The 18,677-nt window shown below is 43.5% G+C and overlaps 1 protein-coding gene across 2 annotated transcripts in view; it reads left to right on the top strand.

The window, feature by feature from the left end:
• The window catches only part of kirrel1b (kirre like nephrin family adhesion molecule 1b), a 76,693-nt gene extending 60,712 nt beyond the window's left edge, over window positions 1-15,981 (top strand). The window contains exons 7-15 of one of the 2 annotated variants that reach the window (XM_084547107.1): window positions 251-399; window positions 1,786-1,913; window positions 2,380-2,506; window positions 4,931-5,031; window positions 8,304-8,520; window positions 10,530-10,637; window positions 12,882-13,009; window positions 13,577-13,651; window positions 14,443-15,981. In XM_084547107.1, coding sequence (XP_084403233.1) covers window positions 251-399; window positions 1,786-1,913; window positions 2,380-2,506; window positions 4,931-5,031; window positions 8,304-8,520; window positions 10,530-10,637; window positions 12,882-13,009; window positions 13,577-13,651; window positions 14,443-15,072 — 1,663 coding nt within the window. In that variant the 3' untranslated portion in view covers window positions 15,073-15,981. Of the gene's footprint in view, window positions 1-250; window positions 400-1,785; window positions 1,914-2,379; window positions 2,507-4,930; window positions 5,032-8,303; window positions 8,521-10,529; window positions 10,638-12,881; window positions 13,010-13,540; window positions 13,652-14,442 lie in introns of both variants that reach the window. The other variant, XM_084547106.1, reaches the window with a different exon arrangement.
• The last annotated feature ends 2,696 nt before the right edge of the window (window positions 15,982-18,677 follow it).

Raw genomic sequence — 18,677 nt, 5'->3', positions numbered from 1 at the left:
GAAAGGAAGAGACTTTTTTTTTCTTGCAATCATTCCCTCCGGTTTTGAAATCAATGCCCTATAAATGCAAGAGGTTAATTGATAACATAAAAACGCTCATTGTCTAATAGCGGAAATTCAACATTTGGCTCTTCACCAAAACACTATAAAACCCCATTTTCCCTTCGAAATCTCCTGCTAACTGGTCGACATAACAATAATTTGCGCTGCTCGAAAAGGCGTTAATCGGAGTCCCGTGTTTCGCCCTCAGGTGGGCTAAAGGCGGTGTCCTGCTGGAGGGGGCCAGGGAGAGCGTGTTCGTCACCACGGCCGACCACTCCTTCTTCACCGAGCCCGTGTCGTGTCAGGTGTTGAACGCCGTGGGGAGCACCAACGTCAGCATCCTCGTGGACGTGCACTGTGAGTAGAGTGTGATCCTGATGATACGAACGTGTCAGCAGGTCTGATGGTCTTTATTTGTCTTAAGAAACACACCATGTTTACAGTGTTACGACACGCTATGTGTTTTATTGTGCGGAATAAATTTGCAAAGGAGGGCGGCTGCATGTTTTGCTCTCTCGGTTTAATTCAGCTCAACAAAGCCTCGTGGCACTTGTTTTCAAACGCCTATATGTGTAGAAAATATTCAGCGAGACAATGAGAGTTAAAGCTGCGGTGTATAATGTCTTTCTCCTCCTACTGGACGTGGGAGTAATTACTTAAATTATGTTGATCCTCGCGTGGGACGTATGTTTATAGTCCCTTCAGACTTTCCAAACTATAACTTTAACTAACATAAATGATATATAGATGTATATATACACTGCCTGGCCAAAAAAAAAAGTCGCCACCTGGATTTAACTAAGCAAATAGGTACGAGCCTCCCATTGGATAATTACTGCATGGGTGATTATCTTTCAGCTGGAAACAAGTTATTTAACCCCAACTGATGCAATGAGTAGCTTCTCATTTCTTAAACAACCATGTCTAAAGACATTAGTCTGTTTGAGAAGGGTCAAATCATTGGCATGCATCAAGCAGAGAAAACATCTAAGGAGATTGTAGAAACTACTAAAACTGGGTTAAGAACTGTCCAACGCATTATTAAAACTGGAAGGATAGTGGAGAACCATGGCATCAGGGTAAGAAGAGAGGCAGATGAAGTGATGCACCCATCATGCCTAGTGTCTACTGTACAAGCCTGTGGGGGCAGTGCTATGATCTGGGGTTGCTGCAGTTGCTCAGGTCGAGGTTCAGCAACATTATGTTGTCCAAAGAATGAGGTCAGCTGACTACCTGAATATACTGAATGACCAGGTTATTCCATCAGTGGACTTTTTTCTTCCCTGATGTTCACGGGCATATTCCAAGATGACAATGTCAGGATTCATGGGGCTCAGATTGTGAAAGAGTGGTTCATGGAGCATGAGGCACCACAGAGTCCAGACCTTAACCCCATTGAGAATCTTTGGGATGTGCTGGAGAAGGCTTTGTGCAGTGGTCAGACTCTCCCATCACAAATACAAGATCTGGATGGAAATAAATCTGGTGACATTGCAGAAGCTTATGGAAACAATGCCAGAGAGAATGAGTGCTGTAATCAAAGCTAAAGGAGATCCAGTGAAATATTAGAGTGTAACCTTGTTTTTTTGGCCAGGCAGTGTATATATGTATTTCAATATGAAAAATTAAAGGAGAATAATGTGCTTATAAGAGTCTTTCTTGTATTTTTCTAACTTTTCAATCATAACTGCAGTTGCCTGTGTTTTTCTGTGCAGGCGTTATAATCCTCTTACTGTCTTTCAGTCGGCCCTATACTGATCGTGGAGCCCAGGCCAGTCACGGTGGATGTGGACTCTGACGTCAGTCTCAACTGCAAGTGGTCTGGAAACCCTCCTCTCACCCTCACCTGGACCAAAAAGGGCTCCAGCATGGTGAGAACGAACCCCCGACCCCCACGTTGACCTTTGAACTTCACCGCGCCATTAAATCCTCATGTCTTATTGACGTGTCCCGGGGAAAATGTTTATGTGCGAGCAGCTATTTTTCAAGTAGCTCCATCCCCAGAATAGAAATGGACGTGTATTAAAAACCCAGACTTCATAAATGTTTTCTCACTTGTAATGCAGACGTTTAGTCGTGAGGCTCCGTCTTCGCATCTTAAATCTTTAATTCATGCCTAACAAGTTGAGAAAGGCTTGAGGAAAAAAAAAAACCCTAATGGAGCCTGCTGAGTAAATCAACATGTTTTATGAATTAAATATACATCTCCCTCCCTCCGTCCCCCTTTTTTCAGGATCCATCCCCATCTGTCAGTCTCGATTCTCCAAATCTCAAAACTACTATTCTGTTATTATTTTTTTTTTTTGCCTGTTTACCTGCTGCTGTACGTGTTTCCAGGTGCTCAGCAACAGCAACCAGCTTTATTTGAAGTCGGTGAACCAGGCTGATGCAGGCCAGTATGTCTGCAAGGCCATCGTTCCCCGGATCGGAGTGGGAGAGACAGAGGTTACGCTCACAGTCAACGGTCAGTTAGCATCCACTTGCTCTGCTATTAATAACAGCGCTGATGCAAGCAAGTTCATAAAACATGTAGAACAGATCCTCCTACGCTCAAAGAAAGGCCTGCATGTGTGTTAGACATGGAAGATGAAGAATTAAACCACGCTGACCTCCGTAATGTATTTGTTTGATCTAGTATCCCTCTGTGAGCATGCATCATCTGCCTAGCTGAAGCCTCTGAATGTACACAGGCTTATTATTACTGTCTACCTGGCAGAGAGACTAATAAGTACTTAATGCACCGATCAGGCATAACATTATGACTGCCTTCCTAATACTGTGTAGGTCTCTCTTGTGCCTCCAAAGCAGTTGTGACTCATCAGAGAATGGACATGGGTCTTCTGAGGGCAACAGGATGTTGTTAGTGGGGAATTCCTATGGGTTGAGGGGAGGGGCCACCTCTGTGGATCATCCCACAGATACTTGATCAGTTTGGGATCTAGTGAATTTGGAGGCCAGGTCAACACCTTGTGCTGTTCTTCATGTTTTTCTTGAGTTGTTCCTAAAGTGTTTTTGTGTGTGTGCCTGTGTCAGGCTGCATCCTGCTGGGGATGGCTGCTGCCATCAAGGAGTGTCATTGCTATGGGGTGGGGGTGTCTGGTCTGGTCTAGGTGGGTGCTACATGTCTAAGTAACATCCACATGAATGAATGCCAGGTCCAAGAGTTTCCCAGCAGAACACTGAATTGACACAAGATGGTCAATGTTAGTTGTTAGCTGGTGCCAGTAAACTGTAAACTGCTTTTATTTTGCATATAATAAATCTAATATAAAAATAAAGTTATTCTGAGACTAAGCTCGAAGACATCTTCTATGAGAGCTGTGATCAGGACAGGAAAATTAAATGGCGATCCCTCTTCTTCTTGATTGACCCCCCTTGGTGGGTGCTACATGTCTAAGTAACATGTACACGAATGAACACCAGGTCCAGAAGTTTCCCAGCAGAACATTGAATTGTCACAAGATGGTCAATGGTATTCACTTCTCCTGTCAGTGGTTTTAATGTTGTGGGCGATCAGCGTATAGTCAACCAAGAACACAATGAAGAAAAGGGAGTTTGCAAACAATTCTTAAATCTTCTCCAAGCGAGTACCTGGTCCAGGACAGCAAGAGACACGGCACAGTTCATTGGCACATCCTTGCAATCACATCTGGTTGGAAATCATGATGTGTGCGTGTACTTAACCTACAGTTGGTCTGGGCTTGTACACCATCCGACCAACCTAAGTCTTGCAACACACGCTCAATGAGCAGCTTTGAATTCATGGTTTAGTATCAATTTCCACCACCTCAATAAAAGACACATTTCACTAACAAGACCATGCCTCTTGATATTCAAAGAAGTTTATTTGACCAGGTTAAAGAGAAGCGAAAGATAGGAGATCGAACGGAAGGGTCAAGGGTTCGAGGGTTCGAGGGGTCGAGGGTTCGAGGGTTCGAGGGGAAGGAAAAGAGAATTGAGTAGCGACTGATGATGATCCTTGGAAGACTGGACGTAGGAACCCAGGGAGAGAGATTCAGGGTGGGGGCATATATCTGGAGGTGTCGGCTCCTTGACCCCCTGGTTCTTGCAAAGAGATTGTAAAGGAGAAGAGAGAACAGAGAGGGTCGGGGTGGAGGGGTTTGAGAACTGAGTCAAACGGGCGAGGAGAGGTTAGGTGCGTCTATATAGGCAGGTGTGGGTAATTAGGTGTTTGAGGCGTGATCCTGTTCCTGAACCTCAGTTATTTAACTTCATGTATCGTGCATGATCTGAGTTTACCGTCCTTGTTGTACCGTGCAGAGAGATGGAGGTCCACGCAGAGTTATACCAGTAGAGTTACGTCCATTTATTTTGCCTCGTCTCATTACCGAATGGGGAGGCTGCAGTTGCTGTGTTAACATTCTTTCATTCACTGTGATCAGGAGCAACAGCGCTGCAGGTTATTTTTTTCTCCAGAGGACATATTTAAACCCTCCGTGTCTACTTGAGAAACTGCCTCTTCACGCAGGCACAAAGCTAAGCACAAACACAACTATACTTACTGTACGTGCCAACGTAATCGATCATTCATCAGCGCAGTCTGACGCTCCCTCCATCCTGCCCCATTCGGAGATAAATTAACAGCCATATCGGTCAGTGGGCAGTTCAGGAGACCTATAATACTGATTCTCGAAGATTTGATGAGTCATTTGTGCCAAGGAACACATTTAATGGCTCACATTGTCAAATATAGCGTCTTTAGAATATATATTTATTTCCATCTTCTCACTAGATGTCTCATTTAATGACAGCAGTTCCCGCGGTCCTGATTTATATCTCCCAAACTTTTTCCAAATGAAACATGATTTATTGTCCTAATCCCTCCCTGTGCATTTATGTCTCTCTGTCTCCTATCTCGCCCTCTCAGGCCCACCCATCATCTCCAGTGATCCAGTTCAGTACGCCGTCAAAGGGAAGAGAGGGGAGATCAAGTGTTATATCGCCAGCACCCCCCCACCCGACAAGATTGTAAGTCCATGCTTGGGAGTTGTAATCTGCTGCAGAGGGGCTTGACCTTTTCAGGTCCCATCTGCCTCAGAGAGAAACCCCGATCACAGCTCCTCGCCCGCCCCCGAAAACAAAATGATTTTTTTCTTTTTTTTCTTACGTTCAACCTGTGTCACTGGCTCAAACTCTGGCGCAAGCAGCATTGTTCTCCAACTGTGTCATGGGTATGTGAGAACAATCCGTTCCCCCTCTGTAGTGGAAGGTGTGACTCACCGAAAAAACAGCTGCCGTAGTGTTTGGCTGAAGAGAAAAGAGACGCGTGAACTGTGCCCGTGTCCTGGTGAGATGTTGCGGGCTGAATCACGGCTTCCTGTGTCACCACATGTTTATTATAGCGTTATATCATGATTTAAAGTTGTGTTGATCTTGGGTGAGTTAATTAAATAGGCTGCCTGGCCAAAAAAAAAGTCACCACCAAAAAAAAAAAAAAAGGTTACACACTCTAATATTTCGTTGGACCACCTTTAGCGTTGATTACAGCACACATTCTCTGTGGCGTTGTTTCGATAATCTTCTCCAATGTCACCACATTTATTTTCATCCAGTGTTGCATTCATTTTTCACCAACATCTTTTATTGATGATAGAGAGTCTGACCACTGCGTAAAGCCTTCTCCAGCACATCCCAAAGATTCTCAATGGGGTTAAGGTCTGGACTCTGTGGTGGACAATCCATGTGTGAAAATGATGCCTCATGCTCCCTGAACCACTCTTTCACAATCTGAGCCTCATGAATCCTGACATTGTCATCTTGGAATATGCCCGTGAACATCAGGGAAGATAAAATCCATTGATGGAATAACCTGGTCATTCAGTATATTCAGGTAGTCAGCTGACCTCATTCTTTGGGCAACATAATGTTGCTGAACCTAGACCTGAGCAACTGCAGCAACCCCAGATCATAGCACTGCCCCCACAGGCTTGTACAGTAGACACTAGGCATGATGGGTGCATCACTTCATCTGCCTCTCTTCTTACCCTGATGCCATGGTTCTCCACTATCCTTCCAGTTTTTAATAATGCGTTGGACAGTTCTTAACCCAATTTTAGTAGTTTCTTCAATCTCCTTAGATGTTTTCTCTGCTTGATGCATGCCAATGATTTGACCCTTCTCAAACAGACTAACATCTTTTCCACGACCACAGGATGTGTCTTTAGACATGGTTGTTTAAGAAATGAGAAGCTACTCATTGCATCAGTTGAGGTTAAATTTTCAGTGCTCCCCGTACAATATCTTGTCTGTAGGTGGTGTTTTACTGAATACTACTAAAAAATCGGCATCACACAAAGTGTAACCCTGCAATATGTACAATAAATGTGCAGGGAACCATATTTCACTTAAAAAAGACATGTTTTATATCAAGATAAATACTTCAAGATCTAGTTTCCTGTTAATTATCTTTTGGCCACCGAAGGAATTTACCGACCTGTTGCTTGGCTACATCCTATTTAGACGATGTTGAGCTCTGTTTCTCTGAGGTTTGAATCTTGTGTGAACTAGCGAAACATTTTCCCTTCTTAAACTGCTCTATTGAGTGATATCGAGTGCTGCGGGTCAAAGGTGTTTCCTTTAACCGAGAGAGAAAAAGACCAAATAAAAATCCACATGTGGAAGCTTTAATGCCTCTCGCAGAGACAGCCGTCTACGGCTACAGCATCCAGACGACGCTGATTTTATATGAATCGGACCAACGAGCCAGAACGAAAACGCAGTGATCCCTTTCAAAGCGCAAACCTTTAAAACAAAGCTTTCTCACAGATTGCTTCGGCAAGAGAACCGTAATTGAATATCGCCCCGAATCTGCCGCAACAGCACAAGCGTTTCTCATCCCAGCCTTTACCTAAAGTTACTGAGTGCAGTACTTGATCAAGTTTCAGTTTGATATAAAGTGAGAGTTATATAAGTCTGTGGTATGGTATGTGGTAGAAACCTCAGAAAGGGGAAGGAAAAAGAAATCACAGAAATAAATCCACCAACGCCTTTTGAGTTTGAAGGCTTGAATGAGCGTGTGTGAGAGAGAGAGAGAAAGAGAAAGAGAGAGTGTGGGGGTGAAACAGATTGAAATAAGAGGGGGAGAGAGATGAGGGAGAGTAAAATTTTGTACCTTTCAGCGTCAATTATCCAATTGTGCAGTGCCGACATGACAGAAATCAGAGCTTTTAGAAAGCTCCGGCCCCCCGCTGCACTGCCGGGGAGCTCAGAGCGTATAATGTGATACGACATTATAGTCTCAGCTTAATGCAGAGACACGGGGACTTATAAAATATGGACTATGATGCTGTGTGTGTGTGTCCATAAAGGAGGCAATGAGACACTGAGAGAAAGAAAGAGAGGGACGGGGATATGGACAGAGCCGGTGCAACGTAGTCATTGTGAGAAAGAGTGATAAAGAAAGAAAAAGGGAGATTCAAAGAGGGACCGTCCAAAAGTAGAAGCTTTTTTTTTTAAATTTGTCCCTCACTGAATCTTGGTGACATATTTATACATCTATTTTTTTTTTTTTTCAAGCGGTGTTAAAAGCTACATTAGCCCAACATACGGGTGTATGTATATTTAATACCCTTAAAATTCTGCCTCAGCATTTTTTAAGTGGAAAAACCTGCTCGGGATTTTATCGGCCGTGTATACGCTCTGTGTCTGTGTCCGTTCTGATTTATTCATGAGCAGTTTCATTCTTCTCCAGCCCTAAAAAGTTGTTGCACAGATTTTAATTAGCCGCATAATACTGCATCTGGAGACGGAACCGAGCTACCGAGGGTGTGAGGATATAATTTGTTTTGCTTAAAATATATTTCCTGCCCAGACTCGCTTCGGTCTCTCTTAACCTTTCTTAACACCAGCCCATCTGCTTGCTGAATGTTTACTCTTGTGAGTTTATTGCACGCAAGTAAGATAAGATAAAGAGAAATTAGCATTATTATTATTTTTTTTTTCTCCCTGAGGTTAAATCGGATAATTGCTGCAGAAAATAGTGGATTTAGATAAATATCTAATTAAGAAATATAGGTGACGGGGTCTTCATTACATTAATACAGAACTTCAGTCTGCTTGAAGGAGACGTGTTGATTAGGGGTAGGTTTATAATCACAGATGTTTCCATGCACACTGAAAATGAAACTTTTAATTGGCTTTTAAGTAGCAGATAAAACAAGAAATGGCTGCAAATAGTTTTAAAAGTTTCATAGAAAGGTATAATGTGCTGTAATACATACCTTGTAAAATGTCTCTTGCAGGTTTGGGCGTGGAAGGAGAACGTGTGGGAGAAGGAGAAAGGCACCCTGATGGAGCGCTACACAGTGGAGCAGAGCAAACCTCCGTCCCAGGGCGGGGCTGTCCTCTCCACCCTCACCATCAACAATGTGATGGAGTCGGACTTCCACTCCCCTTACAACTGCACCGCCTGGAACTCCTTCGGACCCGGGACCATGATCATCACTCTGGAGGAGAAAGGTATGGAGAAATGCTTGGTGGGCGTGTAGCCTGCTGTAATCCTTACATACATCGTTTTACAACCAGTTACTGACAACCAATGCTGACAAAAGTAAAGTATTTATGTAAAGTTGTTAGGTACTACTAGAGCACAGGTGTCAAACATATGGCCCGCGGGCCAAAGGCGGCCCACCAGACGGTCTAATTTGGCCTGCAGCATGAATTTTCAAAGTGAAATGAAAATAACTGCTATCCGCAATTTGTCCACTGTTTTAGTAAGAGAAGTGGACAGAACACAACACTGAGAGAGAGGACTAAACAACAGACAGCGATATGCCCAAATTGCACTTATTTTTCTAATATTTCTCTCTTTTTTTTTTAAAGGATAGTAAACATTCTCCTAATTTACTCGTTCTTCCTTGCACTAAAACAAATGGAAAAAGTCTGGAGTTGTCGTTACTTATAGGTTATTATGCTGTTATGTTACCGGTCCGGCCTGCCTGAGATCAAATGTGGCACCCGAACTAACACCCCTGAACTAGAGGCACTTAAGATAATATTTTATTTGAGCAGGTCTTTGAACTGTTTGTACCAGATGTCACAACAAGTACGAAGATCTTGTTGTCTCTGGCGGCCCCTGTGGCAGTACGTGGTAACTGCAGGTGTTTTTTTGAACGTCATGTCTTAAATATGCGAAAAGCGTCTCCACAGACACAACTTTCATATCATTTCATCCGGCTCAATCACCATTCTGTTACTGTATTTGACTACAGACATTAATTGGAATGAATCTTCAATCAAATATGTTGTATTATATATGTATATATGTATATATATGTATGTATATATATTAATATATATTATAAAAGTATGCGCTAATTCTGTTATAGTTTGGTTACAGCTACGTAAGATGAAACATTAATGTGAGTAGGGAAAAAGTAGGGAAGGAGACAGAAATAAACGTTTTTGTGAGCATTATGCACACGTTTCAAAAGAGATGTCGCTCGCTAATTGCAGAAAAAACTGTACGGCCCTCTTTTACGATCATGAATGTTTTGCGTGTTGTCTAAAAAATGTCTAAATAAAAACAAGAGAAGAAGCATGTTGCAAACATTGTGAAATATACAGCTGGCTTGAAAAAGTTTTGAAATGGATGCATCACATAGGCACCAATTTTTTTTTTTTCCCGCGGATGAATTTCTAACCTTGTGTAATCACATTCTGCTTGACCAAATTAAATTATTTCCGTTATGAGATTTCTGTATTAGTTTATTCACCTGTGGTTTTCTTGCTGCCTTGGGCGCTCAGCTTATAAAAGGTGATGTCATGTGCTATTGTGCACCAGTCAGAAATAAGCAATTTAAGCTGCAATTAGATGAGAGCTGTTGGGCTGTTCGGTCGCTCTCTGTGAAATCTGATCAAACCGTACCGATTCAGATGCAATGCAGGTAATTAGCTTGCTCCTGAATGCGAAACTCTCGATAGAGCATTTTGTTTACGAGAAAATAAAAATCCAGAGTCGGCCGTTTAATGTCCCTGAAAAAAATAAAAAAAGATGCAGTTCTCTTCCTTTCAATCAGACGTGTCCTTGAGCGAGATTATTAAGCAGCGGCCTCAGCTGGAGGACAAATAGATAGTCTATTCTGGATGGTTATACTTTATTATGAGAGTTTGGTATGTCACATTACATTGAGAAAATGGATTCTTCATGCTCTGTCGGTCTTATCTGACATTCATTCTTTCAGCTGTCAGATTTTGCCAGCTTTAGAAAATCTACCAAAACATCTTAGAGAGAGAAAGAAAGAGAGAGAGAGAGTGCTCGGATTTGTCCCTACATGTGCACTTAAAGCATTTTTATCCCTTGTCTGACTGGCGTGCCTTATCAACACAACCAGCCCTCAGAGATTCAACATTAAGCGAGGACACAAGAGGATTTGTTCTTAGACGACGCAGCCGCGCAGGTCCTCGTCGACAAAGAGGCGGCAGTTGTCCCTCAGCCTCAACCCTTCCTCTGCTTGTGTTTCTTTCAGATATTGTTCCAGTGGGAATTATCACCGGGGTTACGGTGGGCTCCTCCATCCTGCTGCTTATGCTTCTACAGGCGCTCGGCTTCTTCTTCTTCCTCCAACGCAAAGGCAGTGAGTGCACACACTGGTTCGCTGACGTTGCTGTGTAGGGGCATGCTCGCGTTCGCTCTACGTGTCTGTCAGCCTTTCTTTCATCCACTCTATCCCTATCTGTCATCCTGCCTTTCCAAGAAGAAAGGGACATGTGCCAGTCGTATAGCGTTTATTCAAATGAGATTAATGAATATTCATATAATATGGCAACCTGCCCTAAAACGCCTACTGTATGTTTCCCCTTTTATTCTATTGATACTGAATTGTATGATTATTTTTTATTTATCATATTTATACGCCACTTGTGCTTGTGGATAAAGTACCTAAATAACAGAGCAGAAAAGGTGAATAGCGTTTAAATCATGAATTCCTATATGTTATTTCTACAGCCTACGGCAATCCAATTAGTATTTATGAACACGAGCCACGCTCCTGCAGGAGAGAGCTGCTGAGCAGAGAGCAGAGAACAGAGAGCTAGAAGACACGTGACGTCTTTCAGTTGTTTAGTTTGAGCTTCTCCAGAGCAAATAAAGAATCAGGGAAGACAGTGAAGGTGACTGGCAGAGTCCCCAGAGGGATTTTCTGGGGATAAGAGTGTATTTTCTGGTTCAGAGCTGATAACGCAGCTACAAAAAAAATAAAAAATGATATATCGTTTGGAAATAGAAACTCCAACAAACATCGTTGTGGCTCCAGATAAACAGTCGCTCATTTGTTGTCAATGATGCGGCTCAAGACTTTGCAGACTTAAATCTTTGCTTTTACGGTTTCCGGCTGTGGAAGAGATCCGAAAAGTAAGACCAGTGTGGAAAGTACAATACCACATATGTCCGCAGCGTGGCTTCAAAAATGATGGGCTTACAACTAATTTAGAAGTCTTCAAGTTCTCTCATGAAAAACTAAAAGTAAAGTTTTCATCATTAGCTTTATTCACTTATTCTTATCAATGTACTCATGTTCCTTTGAAAAATAATTCCATAATTAAGTAGATGTCAATTTAAGAGGAGGTTAGCACTGATGCCTCACAGCAAGAAGGTTCTGGGTTCAATCCCCCCGCCGACTGGGTTCTCTCCGGGTACTCCAGCTTCCTCCCACCGTCCAAAGACATGCTCGTTGGGTTCATTGATGATTGGCCCTGTGATAGACTGGAGACCTGTCCAGGGTGTAGCCTGCCTCTCGCCCAGTGACAGCTGGGATAGGCTCCAGTCGCCCTGCGACCTCCCAAAGGACAAAATGAATGAAGCAATGAATGTCTCGGCTGGAGTGGTTGGCAGTGGGAGTTTATCAATAGCTAGTACACAAACTTTGGACTTACATGCTTGGTAGCTCAGACTTGACAAGTTCGACAAGGTCCAGACTCTGGAGGAGGGTAGGATGGAGGGAAATGCCCCGGGAAATGTAATATTGGTTACCTGGCTGTCTCAAGCCCACAGAAGATGCCTCCCGATTCGTCCTCAATAAAAAAAAAAAAATCACATCCAAGAACACATCTGGGATTTTGGACCGGAATTGGTCTGACGCCTACTCTGAACTGGGACAGTACTTGGACAGCAAGTGATGATCTCAAGTCCAAAAGAGAATTACAGACAAGAACACTTATTCACAAACAGCCAGGATGTCCAGGTTATCCTAGGCTCCTCCCTCGGTTATCCCCCGTCCAAATATGGTCACTTCTGGCGACGACCAAACGCTCAGGGCTTCAAAATTGTACAGGACCAAAATAATGGTTGACATGACTGTGACTACATCCATCTTTTATATACAGACTATGATTTAACTTATGTTACTGTAAAGTGAAAACACTCAGCTTACATTGCCATCATAAATGATTATTGAAACATGAGACGAACACGTAAATGAGAAAACTAGTGTAAGCTAACCAAAATCAACATTATGAAATACTGAAGTCGGCGGTATATTATATTCGTGTGTGTGTGTGTGATTCTGAACGATAAAGCTTTTTAGACAATATGGTGATAGATGTGTTCGAGTTTGTTCTGATGGTTTTGCTTTTAGAAAAATTACACAGTCTCACCGTGCCATTTTTAAAACTACCACAAGGAGGTGCTGTAGGCAGAAGTGGGGGCTTTAAACTTTGTCAAAAAGAGGAAAGAAACAAACAAAAAAAATAAATAAATCCCCCCCCTCCAGACAATAAAAGCGAGAGGACTGTTTTCTGACATCTTGATTACAAAGTTCAAATTGTGTTGTTCAGTCGTTTCCATCGCGCTCATGTTGACCCGGAATACTTTATTCTCCCAGGCCGTCGAGGTGTCACCCTCGGTAAACCGGACATCAAGGTGGAGACAGTCAATAAAGAAACCCACAGCCTGGAGGAGGAGGCAACCAACGTCTCCACGGCAACCAGGATGGTCAAGGCCATGTACTCCGTAAGTAGACACCCATCTGAGTCACCGGGGGCCGCGGAGAGGAGGCGTATGGGTCAAGGCCTTAAACGTACAGACGCATCGACACTAAGGGGCGACATGGCAGGGGAGGCAGACGCACTCAGACATTCACAAGTGCACACACTCAACAGAGAAACAGAGACAAACACACAAGGCCTGAAACACTCATACACAAATGCAGAATAGAAATTGAAGGGACAGCACACACACTGTCATCCACACCAACGCAAAAACACACACTCTCCCTTTAACTTAATTGTGTTCCTTTTAGAAAAGCGTTCAGCGTCTGACGTCCCGAAGAATCTAATCGACGAAACTCCTCTGATGCCGTCCTTTAAAGCTCGGCCCACAAACCCTTTTTTTCCCCACCCGACGACTAACCGTTTCTCGTCTTTACTCTCTTGGGATGAAAAACCTGAAACTCTGTTTTCCTCTCCCCTCCCTCTCTTCCTCCTCCTTTCCTTTCTCACCCTCCCTCTTTCCGTGTGTGTGTTTCGTTGTTTGATGGTTTAGTTTCTGCCCTCTGTTTCCCTCTCTCCCTCCACTCAGCCGTTCAAAGACGACATGGACCTGAAGCAGGACATCAGAAGCGAGAGCGACACCCGGGAGGAGTACGAGCTCAAGGTGAGTTGACTCAGCAAAGACGTTTTGGCATGCTGACGCTGGGGGTTTTGCGGGGGAAAACACTTATCTGCGGCATCTTTGACATTGTATCCTGCATGGTGCATGAGCTTCGTGATCATGTTCATCTCTCAGTTTCTGGTAGGTGTTCTCTTTCCTCAGGTCCCGCATTAACGCTGCAGTTAAAAGTCTGTTTTTCATAACAACAACAACAGCCAGCGGGTGTCACAGAGTTTCCTGAAAATTTGCATTTTGGTTACTTTGTCCTAAACTGTTCTGGGATGCAACCACCAAAGCTCGTACATATGAGGCTGTCTTATGATGAGCAGGTTTCTCTTAATAGCATGCATTTTAAGCATCATGATGCCGCTGCAGAGCTCCAAGTAGTTCAAACTGGCCCAAGTAAAGTATTACATGAACGGCACCGGTTTTAAGGGTTTTATTCCAGGTAGGAATCCAAGTTTATCCTGGAAAAGTTCATAAAGTTCCCTGGTCATACACATACGGTACTGTGTGCTGCATCACTCATACACCATTATTACATAGCATGCAGGTATAGCACCGATATCGCCAAGCATTTCACCCTGGAATGACAATATCAATATATTAACTTTTCTTTACAATTGGCACCATTACAGACTTTATTATATACCTGCTTTCGCTAAAACCGAGCACATCGCACAGAAGAAAACACTGTTAATACACATATCTGAATGGTTGTTGTTATTGCTTCTCATGTCCAACAATGAAAATTACGATGACTACAGGACTAATATTCTCTTGCCCGATCCCAGGATCCAACCAACGGTTACTACAACGTCCGAGCCACCATCCACGACGAGGCGCGCCCCCAGTCTCGAGTCATCCACTACCAGGGAGAATTCCGCTCTCCAAACCCAAACAGCGGACCGGCCGGTGCCACGTCCGGCGGACCCCAAGCCGCCGCCGCCGGTGCGGTTCCCCCCAGCGGAGTGCCAGGCTCGAGGGCAGGCTGTTACGACCCGCGCCCGCCTTCCAGGATGTCCCACGCCACCTACGCCCAGTTCAACACCTTCACCAGGGCGGCACAGAGCCAACAGGCGCCTCCCAATCCGGCTCTTCAATCGCCTGGAGATTACCCCGGGGAGTGCGGCATGCTGGACAGCACCACCCAACTGGCGTACGACAACTACGGATACCCTTCCCAGTATCCCAGCTACCGCATGGGCTTTGCTCCACCAATAGAGGAAGGGCCAGCCTATGAGATGTATCCAACAGGACAAGGGACTGGGCCAGGGCCAGGACCGGGGCCAGGTCCGGGGCCGGGACAACAGAGTCCTGAAACAGGGCTGGGAAAGTATGGAAGCTCCACTCGCTTCTCGTACTCATCTCCACCCTCTGACTATTCCCACAGACACACACAACGGATGCAGACTCATGTTTGAGAAGCAGATGTACGCGGTCTTGGACTTGCTTTTTCCGACAGCCATACTTGTTAAACACAAAAATACTTTCAGATCACAAAAAAATAAAAATCCACTCGTCGATACATAAACATTTTTGGTTTTCGTTTCCATAGCAGCCACTGCATGGGATCTGACACTGAACACACTGCGCCATATATAAGTCATATATAATGTAGTTAGCAGCAATACATTGGCTACGACATGCAAAGCGACACGCATTTACTCCAACGAGAGCAACCGCGAGAGCCACAATCAAGAGACAAAAAAAGAGACAAAAACAGAAGAAGAGCACTTTGAAGACGTGAAGAAGAGGAGCTTCGGGAGGTGCAGAGGGACCTTTCTCTTCCTGCCATCCTCACCTTGCTGTTGGACCATCTCCCTGAATCACACGGTCCTCCCACCACATCTCTGTAAATAAGTGCAAATGGAGATTTGGGTCATTTTAAAGTGTTTCCTTGTACAAACCTTGTACATTGTGATACGGTGACCTTACAGCAAACCTCTCTGTTAGAAACACTTTTTGCATTTTCTGACTCTCACATATTTGCAGACACCTACACACGAACACAGACAAATCTTTAAAAAGGTTTCCATGTATTGCAGCAACGGGGCAGCTTGGACTATAAATATACCTGGCACTTTTTTGATCCCCTTTCCTCACTAAAACTTGCCCAATGGCCATTTCCTACCAGATCTACCTTGATTTAATTGGGACAAAGCTTCTTAAGGCGGTACAGTGAGTGACCAGAGTGCCAATGCTTATGTGCCAACACACACACAAACTCTTAAGGTGTGTCTTCTTTTGTAAAGCGTGGACAATGAGATGCTCCGGACGACGAGATTTTGTACACGAAGCGCAAGAAGAAAGGAGCGGTAGCAAGCGTCTCTATGCTCCTTTGCCTCCTCATCTCTCATTTCTATCATCACGGCGCATTTCTATACCTGAACATTTCCCCCGGAGGTCAATGCTATAAGCGATATTTGTGAAACGAGGTGTGGCGGGAGTGCTTTTTTCATTCAATGAATTTCTGCAATTTGTACAAAAAGATACCTCCCCCTACCCTCAAGTGTCAAAAAAAAAAGAAGTATTTGTTTCTCTCACTTGCACAGTAGAGTAGATTTCTTTTTCCATATTTATACGGAAACGTATGAAGAAAAAAAAATGGCATTCAGAAGCATTTTATAATATTTTTATAAGGAGTTGTGGACCAAAGGTTCAGCGTTTTGGGTGACACTCACTTTTTAATGTGTACGTGGCAATGTGATCGTTATCGGAATCGTTCCTTTGAAAAGAGACGGATGGTGTTTTTTTTAAAAAGTGGATGTCGTAGATTTAAATTAGAAAACCTGAAGAGATTCACTCCAAAATGATAAATATCCAGCCGGGGCAAATTCCTTCGATGGATATCTTCGTTTGGCGTGAAACTCTTTTCTCTGACTTCCAGTTCTTCTGACTGGACTGCCTTTTTTCAAAACGTGGACGACATTCAGAGCGATGGATGGAGAAAAAGCAGCTGCTCACTTTGAGCTGTAAATTTTGTAAGCGTCGAGAAGGTTTAAATGTGGTTTAACATATCAAAGTGAAGGTCCAGGGGGTTCTATCTAGCTCATAAGGTACTTTGTGCATTTGAAGTATGTGTACGTATGCTGGTTTCCTCACTGCAGCAGAGAGTTTGGTGGTGTTTTGTGTCCCAGGTTTTTCCTTTATGTTGTGTCAGCTTTTGGTACGTGTGATTGGCCGTTAAGCCCCATTAAGGTTTGTAATGATCAATATTTAAAAAGGTTGCTAAAGTTTTCAGACGTATTTTTCCCAATGATTAAAATCATACATATATTCACAATTATAGGTGGTTTATGCTTCTGCGACCCTACGCAGACCTTAACTGAAATATAACTACGTGTCATGGGCGTCACAGACTTCAAGAGCTGTGACTGGTCCGCTTGGTAGCAGCGTATTTCCGTCTGCTTCTCCATCTCTGGAATTTTCATATTGATTGTTTTGGATCAATATCGATGGAACACATCGAATAAAGGTTAACTGAGCAGGTTCAAAGGTACAAGCATTTATACGACGCATCTTCTGCGAAATTTCAGTCAAAGTTTCAGTCGCCACTGTTGAAAGTGAAGCAGGAAGTAGAAACTAAAATTAACCCGACTGGCAAAAAAGACACAGCGCCAACTCGCGTTTGGGTGGCATTGTTACAGAGCGAGTCAGACTGACGAGTGCTCAAGTAGAAATGGCTTGCACTGGAGTTGGCTACGTACGTAGGTTACAGCGTATGTCCCGCAGAGGCATAAATTACACTTAAAGGGGAATTACTGTTTTTTACAAGCTGGACCTTATTTCTGGCATAAAATATGATCGTTTACTCACCCATATAACTTTGGTGTCATTTGGAGTCGTTCGGAAGATATTTAGATCCACCTTTATCCATATAGTGGGAGTGTATGGGGCACCGAAACACAGCCTCTAAATAACACATTATCTGCCACGAAACTGTTAGTTTTTCGCAACATTACTGAATATTTTTCCGATTCTGTGGTTGGGGACGACGTCTTTGTTTATGATCGACGTCCTTACCGTTTTGAGCCAGAGTATACGGATGAGGAGCTCGTTGAAAGGAGGATGAGGAGGCAGAGAGAGGAACAGCTGGCCAAAGAACAACAAACCACTGCACGTCCGCGAATAGATAACAGGTAACTCCGGACTCAACGGGGAATAGCACTAGCGTATCATAACAAAATATTGGTGAAATGAAAGAGCTTTGCGGCAGATAATGCGTTATTTAGAGGCTGCGTTTCGGTGCCCCATTCACTCCCATTATATGGATATACGCAGATCTAAATATCGTCCGAACGACTCCAAATGACACCCAAGTTATATGGGTGAGTAAAAGATCGTATTTTATGCCAGAAATAAGTTCCAGGTTGTAAAAAACGGTAAATCCCCTTTAAGCTTAGAATTAAACTGGCTTCATCCTGTCATTGTACAATCACACTACTACATAGCAGCCTTGAAGTTATAAGGTTCTTCCCTCCTTTATTAATTTTTTGGACGTTAAGAATTGCGTCAACATTCCCTCTACTTAAGTGCAGATACAGCACGCTTTACTTGGCAGACAAGAGAGACACGCAGACAGCAATATGGATCCACCCAGTTGCATCTTTATCCTACATCTTCAAGCAGTTAAAAATGAGAACAGATGATGAGACCCCAGGCTGCACCTTGAAGCCAAGAGATCTCAGCACCTCCAGAGGTAATCATCGACTGTTTATACTTATCGGCCGTCCCATCAACCCGGCACAGTATATTATGGTAATTGTGTGCTGAGGGGCTGTAAAAAAAAAAAAAAAAAAAACTGTATTTATTGACTCAGTTTAGAATCAACACTGAGAAAAAGCAAAACCAGAGCCACACTGCTTCATATATCAGACGAAACCTTGTAGCTCCAAGGTCAACATATAAACAGTTACGCAGGGAGGGGGAAAGAATGGCAGATGGGGCACCTTTTTAAATTTATATGGTCATCACAGCCTTGGTATTGCATACTATTACCTCTTTACAAGCTTTTTACAGAGTTGTA

Source organism: Chelon labrosus (genome assembly GCF_963514085.1).
Source record: "Chelon labrosus genome assembly, chromosome: 6".
NCBI classification, from domain to species: Eukaryota; Metazoa; Chordata; class Actinopteri; order Mugiliformes; family Mugilidae; genus Chelon; species Chelon labrosus.
This window is presented reverse-complemented; position numbering and strand designations above follow the sequence as displayed.